Source organism: Malus domestica, chromosome 08 (assembly GCF_042453785.1).
Source record: "Malus domestica chromosome 08, GDT2T_hap1".
Lineage (NCBI taxonomy): Eukaryota > Viridiplantae > Streptophyta > Magnoliopsida > Rosales > Rosaceae > Malus > Malus domestica.
In genome coordinates, this window is record NC_091668.1 from 27,589,283 (window position 1) to 27,600,470 (window position 11,188).

At 35.6% G+C, this 11,188-nt stretch overlaps 1 protein-coding gene across 3 annotated transcripts; it reads right to left on the minus strand.

Moving 5' to 3' along the window:
* Nucleotides 1–1,671: 1,671 nt before the first annotated feature.
* Nucleotides 1,672–7,793, minus strand: LOC103441846 (putative methyltransferase At1g22800, mitochondrial). 3 transcript variants are annotated; one of them, XR_003775650.2, is made up of 11 exons: nt 7,457–7,748; nt 7,189–7,269; nt 6,544–6,622; nt 5,808–5,949; nt 5,644–5,713; nt 4,749–4,813; nt 4,572–4,650; nt 4,283–4,413; nt 3,407–3,471; nt 3,208–3,297; nt 1,672–1,978 (listed from the first exon to the last, which is right to left on the minus strand). XR_003775650.2 is itself a non-coding variant. In XM_008380558.4 (11 exons), the coding sequence occupies exons 1-11, from the start codon at nt 7,613–7,615 to the stop codon at nt 1,865–1,867; spliced, it is 1,032 nt and encodes a 343-aa protein (XP_008378780.3). In that variant the 5' UTR covers nt 7,616–7,793; the 3' UTR covers nt 1,672–1,864. The 3 variants fall into 3 exon arrangements, 1 of the variants encoding a protein (XP_008378780.3); XR_011583344.1 differs by having other exon boundaries at nt 3,208–3,324; nt 4,326–4,413; nt 7,457–7,747; XM_008380558.4 differs by having other exon boundaries at nt 4,326–4,413; nt 7,457–7,793.
* Between the last annotated feature and the right edge of the window lie 3,395 nt (nt 7,794–11,188).

Sequence of the window (11,188 nt, forward strand, 5' to 3'; positions counted from 1 at the left end):
GCTTGATGAGCTACTGCTCTGGATTCAAAAAAAAAAAAATTTCTGACCTTTGAGTCCATACAAATATGTGTGAATAAAGTCTACTAAATCAATACTCTTCAGTGAAGTTTTGGATGGGGAAGTGCGGTTTCTCCCTTAAAATACTCTCTCCTAAAGCAGGGTTGGCTTTAAAGCTACGTCTTTATCTTATTATATTTTTAGCTTATGTTATTATTTTTTTGAATACGAGGTTTATATACAAAGAATCAATCAAATTACAATCACAGATTTTTTTCATGTTACTGAAATACGGCTCAGTACATTGTGCGTCATAATATAAGTGGAGAGGTGATTTTTTATTTTAAGTATCCTACCTCTACTTGTATTATGATATATGGTGTATCGGGTCGTGTTCACTGAAAAAATCTCTCCTCACACATGAACCACTCTTGAACCACTTGATAAAATATTTAGATATTTATCCTAGCAAAATCATTTACACTAATACACTTCACATGGAATAAACCAAACCCCTAACAAATATCCTAGCTAGACATTACTCCACATATATTAACTCGATACAATAAGACGTGAATTTTGTGATTAAATAAATTTAAACTCTTCAGATTTAGGGTGATTTTCAAAATGGGATAGAGACCTACCAAAAACCTTGATGTAGGATTGGACAAGCAGTTTGACGTTCAAATTGACGCAAAATGAAAAAGTAAAACAGAAGTTTTTTCATTAACGTGTTTATGCTTCTAATAGTTAGGTTTTTTTAGGGTCGTATCGCACCCCAATACATTTCAAGCGCAACTACTTAAAACTAGTTTACCGTCACTTAGGGCTGGTTTGGTATTGCTGTGCTTTGAAAAAAAACTGCTGTGAGAATAAGCGGTTGTGCTGTGAGAATAAGCGGCTATGAAATAAATCAGCAGAGTGTTTGGTAAACTTTTTTGTAAAAGTGCTTTTGGAAAAAAAAAAGCAGTCTGATAGTGGATCTTTTCATTAAAGGAGCACTGTAGTTCTATGTGCTTTGAAAAAAAACCAGTTTTCCAAAGCTACAAATTGCAGCTTCAGCTTTTTCCTTTGATTTCAGCTTATTCTCACAGCAGCTTCCAAATTAAGCCTTTTTTTTTTAAGTTTACCAAACATCAAAAACACTCCCAGCTTTTTTTCATATGAGCTTTTTTTTAAATCACCTTAACCCCAAACTGGGGCTTAGTATGCAAATCCAGATCATATTATTGGATCCAAATCGTTTCATGTAAGTTGTTTTCCTATTTCAAGAGGTCTTACTCATCCTATGAATTCATTAAATATCCTTCCAAGTGCACAAGATGTGATAAACTTGATCAAGGATAATGGACGTTTGGGCAATTGACTAAAATGGTAAAAAACTAAATTTTGACTGTCAAACTAATTAGACACTCTTAACCCATCATATAACCCTTACACTCATCATTTTTCTGAAACATTGTTTTTGAAATTGGTTAGTTCAACACTTTGGACGTAAGATTCATTAGAACAATCAATTTTATTTCATTTTTAGTGGTATTTATGCAAATTTTTCTAATAAAAATTAGAAAATTATCAATAAAAATAAAATGAAATAAAAAAAAAGAAAACTAATGAAAATGAGTTGAAAACTTTGAATTTTAATCAAAATGACAAAAAAGTATTGTAAATGAATAGTAACGGAAGTTACTTTTTAGGGTAAAAATGTCATTTTCGTTATAAATGAACAGTAGCGAAAGTGTTTCGTTAAAACCCTCATAAAACAATCGCCCAATATTCTGATTGACCGAACCCCACATTTTGGTCGTACAACTTTCTCCTCTCAGTCGACCTTCATTTGCTTAGAAAACGTGAGCACATAAAGAGATCAATCCTCACTTCCAAATTGGTTCTGGATGTCCTGAAAAGATACAGTTGCCGACCCCCTCCTCTTTGCCCTCTGCTGAGATGGATGGTCCCTCCACCCTGTCATATAAATCACCTGCAAATCCAACAACACACAGACGCATTCGTTCGATAAGAGCAGAGTTTCTGGATCAGCTTGTTACACACGTGCACAAATACAGATATGATAGTGATCAAATGAAGTGTGGGACTAAGATCTCCAAATAACTTCAGTGATACAGTATAAGAGACGAGTCCATGGCACGGACAACATATGAGAGGAAAACAAAACTGCGTTAGAATAGGTTGCGTACACATCCTAGACAATAGCAGCTTGAACACTCTCAGTTAACAAGACTAAAACAAATCGAAAGACAAGCAAGGGTGGATGGACAAAGGCTGGTTGATCGAACAACTTAAGTTTATATCGGTGTTCAGTATCCTGAATGTTTTCGAATGGTACATTTAGAAAAATTAGCATTGTCCAATCCACGTCCCTTTGGACAATTTTAGATCTCAGATAAGCATACAACATGAAAAATTAGATGACGGATTCCAGCGGAACCACCAATTTCAGTCATTTATAAAAGGAAACTTTTACTTTCAATTTGTTAAGTATTGAAAAACCATTCAATACAGCGTATAATATGTGAATTACATTTTACATTTTGTAGTTTCATGTAGCATGTGAAAGTGTTCTCTTGCCACATTTTATATTATTAGACTACAAATTCAAACAACACAACAACAAAGAATCCAGTTGTTCAATTGTTTTGGTTAATAGTCTCGTAAGCAACATATAGTATGAGATAACAACATTTTCTAATATATATACACACGCACAGACAGAAACTCTCTGATCAACATTAATGTCCAGATTTGGTCCCGGTGTGCATTTGCTCACCCGGCTCCCTTGGCCGGACAACCGGCTTGTTATATTTCATAATGCTAGTAGCACTTCTTTGACAGGCACCCATTTTCATCAGTTTATTTAGATTTTTATCCCATCCTCGACGGGGTTGCTTCTTTTAAGGTACAGAAAAACCCTACATGCTTAAATTTTAGGTCTTAATGCACGAGTGTTAAGACCTAAAATCTAAGCAAGAAACCTATGCCATTTGACTAAGAAGAAAAAAAAATTATACTGCCAGTCAACCGGAAAAGGGAGACGGGCATCTGGTGTCAGCAATTGGCATACGCACGAAAAACCCAACCATCCAGAATGTCCACACCGGCCTTTATCCTTTTGTTCTTCCCAGTTACGACGGTTATTTCATTATCTATTTTTCAAGCCATCACTTGTAAGGGAGTTTATCATGTGCTCACCTGGAAGGTTGCTGGGATGGTGCCATCTTCTGCTGCAAACATAGAATCATAAATTGCTGCGGTGGCCAGGGCCGTTTCTCTCTTTAAAATCTGGTTTGAATTACAAGCATATCACACCTATCAATCCAGAAGTAAATATATCTTACAATGATAATGTAAAGAAACAAAGTTGTTTATCCCAAAAGTAAATGTATCTTACAGTGTTCCTTTGTAGCAGAGCATTGGTTTCACCCATTGCACGCAAATGTTCTATAAGATCCAGAGCTACACCGAACGGAGAGAAAAATAAATAATGACTAAGACTTAGGATACAGGGATAACGAGAGGAAATTCATTAAAATAAAATATTGCAAAATAAAGATACTTCGGTTCAAAAAAGAATAAAGTTCGTAGAACTGAGGACTTTAAATTCAATGCTACCCAAATCAGTCATCTTTTTGGCATACAAGGCCCCACCCCCTTTCCTGCCCAACCTAAAAAAACTAAAAACTTAAAAACAAACAGAAAAATGAGCTGAAAGTCAGGGAAAATTAAAGGTTGGCCCCAAGTTTGGATCAGATAATCAAGTAATTGCCTTCCAGGCATGTTGAATACTTTTAAACAGTCTGAATGCAAGGCAGAAAAACTAGGGCCTGCCATAGCCATATGCAAATAGTAACATGAAACAGGCCCCCAAAGTTAAAGGATCACCAAACTGTTTTAGATGTAGACCCTCTTTGAAATATATAAATTTCATATACAAAGTGGGTTATAATATGTCATATAGGCCCTTTTTACATGAGTGTGTATATTAGAGCCATATTTTCAATCTCTACATAGGGCACCATAAATCTAAGAATCAACCAGCATAAGTATACTAACACCAGTTACCACTTCTTCTAGATAGCATCAAATGGACTTTCTGTCTTCCATGTGCAATGCACCATTTCATTGTAAAGGACTTAGTGCCCATAATTATTTTCTCAACCATGCGATAACATGCAATTAAGCTTAAATAAACACCATATAAACCTAAAATTGAACGAACAAACATATTAACTGAGACATGGAACATTGAAGGAGCGAACATATTAACTGAGACATGGAACGTCCAAGAAGCATTAGCCATAAAGTCTCACCACTTGGATATCTTACTACAAATTCGTCCACATCAACACCTGGAAGGGTAAAGCCTGCCCTGGTCAAAAGATTGCCTGCATCCCGCACCTAAGAAAGGAAAATGTGTGGAAGGGTTTACGAGCTGATTTTTAACCACACAATAATATAATTTTACAGGAAACCTAAAATAACAGAGCATGGAAACAAAAACAATCTCAGGTGATATTCGTGGACAAATGAAAGCAATTATGCAACATATTACATACTTGCGCCAAAGGTGATATTCGTGGACTGATGCCTCCTTCACGCTCCATTTGTGCCACGGTGCACGCTATTCTCAGCTCTCTAGTAACAAAAAAGGATAAGTCAATCATCAACAAATTAAAAAATTAAACTACTTTCAAGTTTCAATGTAACTGACAAGTAAACAAAGAATAAACAACTTTAAGGTTTCTCCACCCAGAATCGCTGCTAAAAATAGGCCATCTGGCTTCAATGCCAATCTGCACTGTCAAATATAAACATTTGTCTTAGATATTTTCATGCAGTTACATTCTGAACTCTATGATGATGATGATGACGATGACGATGATGACAACAATGATAACATTCTGGATTATATAACACAGATAAATGAATAGAGAAAAAAAATTAAGGCTACACATCAAAATCACTAATAAATTTGTGTGAATTAACTGCATAAGAGCAACAGCAATCATGTTTCATCATCAACCAACAAAACTACACTGCTATAAGCAGAATATCTCCCTTTAAAAGTAACTGATATAACTTTTCAATAAGGTGTTAACAATTACGAAAGAGTTTTTGTACATGTTTTTATAAGTAAGTTAGGTATTTGATATACTGAAAAATACTGTTTCATTCAAATCGTGCAGATTTTTTTTCTCATGTCTCGGTCGATGTACGAGTATGTCTCATAAATTCGTATTTTCTCAGCAAATGCAAGCTTATGTAGTTCTCCTTTGAAAGTTGCAAAGTTCTGAATTTGATTTTTCAATATGATTTAGGAATTTGACCAAAAGCTAATAAATCCTTTGTAAAGTAAAAGAAAAAAGTATAATTTTCTAACAGCTTAAATTTAAAATCATCTATATAGTTTTGAAGGTACATATATGAAATGAAGAGCCATAACATAAATAAGCATTTTTCAGAGCACAGTGTATAAATATAAAACATGCAAGTTTTAACAAGTGTTTTGTTATATTCTGTTCTATGAATTCTTTGCATCACCCTCACATGAGTTATAACAGATCCAAATACCAAAACTAACATTGAACTTGAATGTTCAGGCACACAACAATGAAAGGGTAAAAAAACCTGTATCATGGCTCCTGGAAGATCATTTGTCCAGTGAAGTCCCAAGCAGCTTAATACCAGATCCACAGAACTTCACACATAAAATTAGAGGATATTTTATCAAAATTAAAAATCCCTCAAGATAGAACATAACCAAAACCAAGAAATTAAATGTAGAGAGATACTTTTCCTTAACGGGCAAAAACTCTTCGTCACCAATCATAAAGGATGTTTCAATGTTTTCAGTTTGTAACTCACGCTCAGCATTTCTACACAGTTCTACCATGTCAGATGATGCAGACATCATAATGAGCTTTTCAATGGCACCTAGCATTGGCGAAAATAAAGATGAAAACAAAAACAAAAAAAGCTAAGTAAGACTGTACTTGAGGAATCACAATATGCCACCATATATATATCCTTGCTTTTGCCTTAGTCAGCTTATCTTGGAAACTACTAGTGTGATTGGGTTGTTTTGTTCCCACTTGTCCACTTGTGTCACACACGCACACACACACAGACCATTTCTGTTAAGGCTCTACTTATGGATGCTACTGTGGTACATGGTAGGAAATTGGTGATTGGTGAGTGGTACCAATTCAATAACAATCATACCATTATTTCTTATTAAACATCACTGGGGAAGCTAAGTTAGACAATCACCAGCACAAAACACAGATTCGAGACTACATAGAATCTTATTGTGGAAAATGTAGAACATGGAACAACCGGGACCTCTCTGGCAACACAAAATCATTTCACTCACTTCCTGAATAGCATCATTTGTAATAAGATAATTTTCATCAATAAGGCTTGAAATAGCCATTTAATCTCATTAACCATGAAAATTACATGTCGGACAATATGTTAAAGCTAATAGAAAGCCTAAAGGAGAAAGGTATTACAAAACTAATTTCTTACCACGACCACGTAACAAGCGCCTGACAGCTTCCAATTGACCTCCTAAACATAATGCCGCTGGAAATGTTTTCTTGCAGTCCTTCAATATGATACACATGGAAATTTATACACAAGAGGGAAGAAAATACTAGCAGTGTAAATGCAATGACATAATAGGGTTCTAACATTTTGCATAGCCCTAACATTGCAAATTTGCAATGGAAGTTATCATTTCTCTTATAACAAATACATATTCTTAAATACAAAGTGAAATATTTTTCTTTGAATATTGAGCACCATAGACAGAAACATAAAAAAGCCTTTCAGAAAGATGTACACAGGGACTTTCAAAAGCACAGAGGCACTCAAGGAAATGGCATTCTACAAATCACCAGAGTCCTATGAAAACCACAGAGAACAGCTGATGACGTACCGTGCTCATCGGCTATAGAACAGCTCAAGATATGCAATGTCAAACAGATGCCAAACTAAATAAATCGTCACGAGCAGTGTTCTTACCATCAGAAATAGATTTTAAACAGTAATGAAGCCAACAAATTATAGTAGCAAAATTCTCTGTTCTGATCGTAATTCATTCCTTAAGTAGAACAAATAGATTTAAACATAAAAAGTTAAAGTAAATTGAAAAAGAAATTGGGTTTTTACCTCCAAACGATCCAATAGATTCTCAGCCACAGTATCAACAAAAGAATCCTTGGAACGCATCAACCAAGCAGCTCGATCAAGCTGCACACAAACAACAATAACAAACAACAATTTTTATTATTATTTTCATTTCTGAGAAGAAAAAAAATGAACTTTAATTAATCCAATAATTTATCAGAATGCCCATCTCTCAACCCAATTGGAAATTGCTAAAGCTAGATGCTTTTACAAAAATTTGTGGGAAAAAGAAAAGAGAGGAAATTAGAACCTGTTTGCGTCTGAAGTGGCGATCGAAGACCTTGATCCTGGAGCTTTGAACCCCATCAATGTTGGCGTCGGTACAGAGAGCATTTGAGAAGAAGAAGAGTGAGTGCGGAGCTTCTGTTCTTGTCCTCCATAGCGAGCTCCTCCGGTACAAGCCTCTCATCTTTTGAACTCCACTCCACCTTTTTGTTTTTATCAAATGCAATGTCCGTTTCTACCCCCTCAATTATCACCGAAGTGCTTCGGACGGATTACAACGTTCATTATTTTGAAATGATCATCGGACAGTGATTAATTTTAATAAAAAATTTAATTTTATAACAATTTAGCAAGCTTTTAAAAGACGCTAAGCTTAGTCGGCGGCGGCTTAGGCCTTAGCATCTAAGAGACTAGACGAATTTAATTAAATCTATTATATTTCGTGTAATTAAGTGTCTATTTATACTTATATACATATAATTTCATCATAAACTACAAAATAAAATGAAATATGTATTATGAGTTATTGGAACATAATGAAAACATTGAAAAAAGCATATAATGTGTGTTTATTTAAGTATTCAACAAGTCTCTTACAATTTATTGAAAAAAATAAAATGCAAAAATAAAAGTTATCTATTTCACGTATAAGTGAATCATAACCTAAGTGAGTGCCTAGAAGGTCCAGACGAGCACTTCAGTAGGTCTAGGTGTCTTTTCTTAATTTTCAAACGCCTAATCATTAATCGGGACGGTGACCAGCCGCCTAACATCTAGACGGAGATTTTTAAAATATTGCAATTTAGATGATAAAAATATTAGAAAAAATTAGAGCAATAATCACTAAATTGCAGTTCAATTGGAGCTTTTTTCCCTGAATTTAAAATGCGTGAATATTGGTTCTTGAATTTTGTTATAATGTGGAGTAATGATTTTTTGGCTAGGCCAAATAAGATAAATGATCCATGTGATCATAAGGTATTTGGAAGATAGTCTTGTGCTAAAAAAACTCAGATTCAAACCTCTGTGGTGTACTCCGTTAGCAAATTAAGTCAAAAAGTGATTTTTCCGTTAACTATCTGTTAAAACATGGGTAAAATTGTACTCTGATGTGTGCACCTTCTTCTTCCTGCATCTTCCCTACGCAACCCCCAAACTCACTTCGCGCAAGAGAAAAAGGAGAGACCATTTTCAGTTTTCCACAGAGCTACCACCGTGTCTCTATGGGCCAAACTCGACTCTTAGGCCCTCGCCGCCGAGGATTCATCTTAGTTGGTGATACACCACCGAGGATTCATTTCCATTGGTGATACACCACCGAGGATTCATCTCCTTTGGTGATACACCACGAGGATTCATCTCCGCCGATGATACATCGCTGGCATCGGCGATGACATTTCATTCGAGTCCAGGCATAGCTCGCTCAACGATGTCATCTCCCTACTAATGAAACAAAAATTAACCTGAAAAAAAATACGTTTCAGTTTGGAGAAATTGAATAGGGAAATTATGATGAAGGAATGAGAAGTGAAACCTAAATTTATTGCTGGTGATGGAGGTCGAGTTGGAGAATGCCATTTCGAAACTCTTGACCTGCAAACGGTGCAATGAATTTTGAATTTAAATTCGAATTTGTTAAACATTGCAATAAAATCTTAGAAACGTAAAATTGAAGGATAATGGAGAGAGAGAGAGAGATAGAGAGTCTGTTTGTTTCCTGAGAAAATCCTAACGAAAATGAGAAAAATCAACTATAACAATTTTCCATTGGCCCACAGAGACACGGTGGCCGCCATGGTTGTAGTGGTAGCTCTATGGAAAACTGAAAATGATCTCTTTTGTGCAAAGTGAGTTTTGGGGTTGCATAGGGTAGATGCATGAAGAAGAAAGTGCACACATCAAAGTACAATCTTACCCATGTATTAACAGATGGTTAATAGAAAAATTATTTTTGGACTAAATTTGGTAATGGAGTACACCACATGGGTTTAAATCCGAGTTTTTTTAGTACAAAGACTATCTTCCGAATGCTTTATGATCACATAGATCATTTATCCGATTTAGCTTTTTACTAATTCCGTTAGAATTTCAATTTTTTTTTTTTAGCATTGTAACCACTGAATCTAGAACGACGTACCCCAAGATCTGTGCCATGAAACAATTTTGGAGGCAGATTCTCTACCCTCCCACTTCCCGTGCCCTCCTATTTGTGTGGTCACGGTTAAGCCACGTCAACATTTTATATTACTATTCCTTTTTGTCTTATTATCTCTATAAAAAATAATATAAAATGTTGATGTGACTTAACCATGACCACACAAAACAAAAGGGCACGGGAAATGGGAGGGCATAGAATCTGCCTCTAACAATTCTTGCCTTAGGACCACAAAAAGCAACTCTTGGCATTCATGCACACGCAATGCGACTGATGACATAAACCGTCATGATTGCTCACAATCAATTTGCATGAACGACACGATCTTTGATACCTTTCATGGAATTGGATCCTCTCCAAGGCAAATCTTTGGGATCCTCCTGATCAAGATTAGTGGGCCGTTAGATTTTTATTTAATGGCTACAATTATTATAATTTTAAGAATGTCCCCTGTTTATAACCGTTGGATAAAAATCTAATGACCTACTAACACCGATCAGGAGGATCCCGAGCAGTTGTCTAGGAGAGGATCCAATTCCACCCTTCACACTTGAATTAAGAATGATTCCTATACCAAGCCTTGGTTACAAAGCCAGATTGACACATGTACGAAAACTTTTGGGCGATATTTACTCTGACTCACTCTGAGAAATGTGGTCCTTGGTAAAGATCCTCAAGAAGGACATTTAGGGCCATAAATACCGGAATTGGATACTCGCCGGATCCCCTTCCTGAGGATCCTAGGGATCAACGCATGCGGACCGTTGATAAAAAATTGTGCCGTCACAATTGTTTCATTTTTTTATATTTTTCATGTAAAATGAGGCTACTTCACTTTTAAAATATAAAAAAAAAATTAATTAGGACGAATGATTTTTTATCAACAATCCACATACGTTGATCCCTAGGATCCAAATCCATAAATAACCACTGACCAAAGTAAGGCGAAATGGAGTGAGTATGCCTCTGTAGTCTGGTCATGGACTAAACGATTTCAATTTGGCTGAATTGTGTAAATGGATCAACGGTGCCACCACAATATGATGGACCCTAGAATGGTAGGCAAGGCTTGCATGCCTTGCTGAGAATGATCTACTTGTTCCACAAGACATGGAAGCTTGATCCGATTAAGGTTTCTTATATTCTTGGTGATTCCCACAGATTGACTTGAGTCACATGTAGTTACAATCTTAAGAAGAAATAATAACTAATGTTAAATATTATTTAGGATTCTTCTAGTTTATCACAGAATCACTATCTTAAAAAGGTTCCTTTCTCAACTACTATAAATATACCTTATTAGGGTTCATCAAACTAATTTGATGTTATGCGTCCCGCATACATACCCACTACTTGAGTTTTATAAACCCTTTATTATTAACTTGACTGTCGAATAACTTTTGGCCAGGACTAGCCCGGGGATTTCATGATTATTTATTCTCTTCCTTGCAGGTGGCCGAACAAGTACTTCACTAACAGCGGTGCGAAAATTTAGTTTCAACATGTGCCATATTAATACTTGACACTGGAGAACTTTTAGTCAATATCAAACCGGTACTTTATTTCATGATTGTTTATTCTCTTCCTTGCAACTACTCCAAA

What these genes read in the sequence shown, in the direction of transcription:
- LOC103441846 (XM_008380558.4), bottom strand. Translation starts at nt 7,615, where the DNA reads ATGAGAGGCTTGTACCGGAGGAGCTCGCTATGGAGGACAAGAACAGAA. An exon ending in GCCACTTCAGACGCAAACAG is followed by an intron (nt 7,270 to 7,456) that starts GTTCTAATTTCC and finishes GTTTGTGTGCAG; the next exon opens with CTTGATCGAGCTGCTTGGTT. An exon ending in TGTAGTAAGATATCCAAGTG is followed by an intron (nt 3,472 to 4,325) that starts GTGAGACTTTAT and finishes CGTTCGGTGTAG; the next exon opens with CTCTGGATCTTATAGAACAT.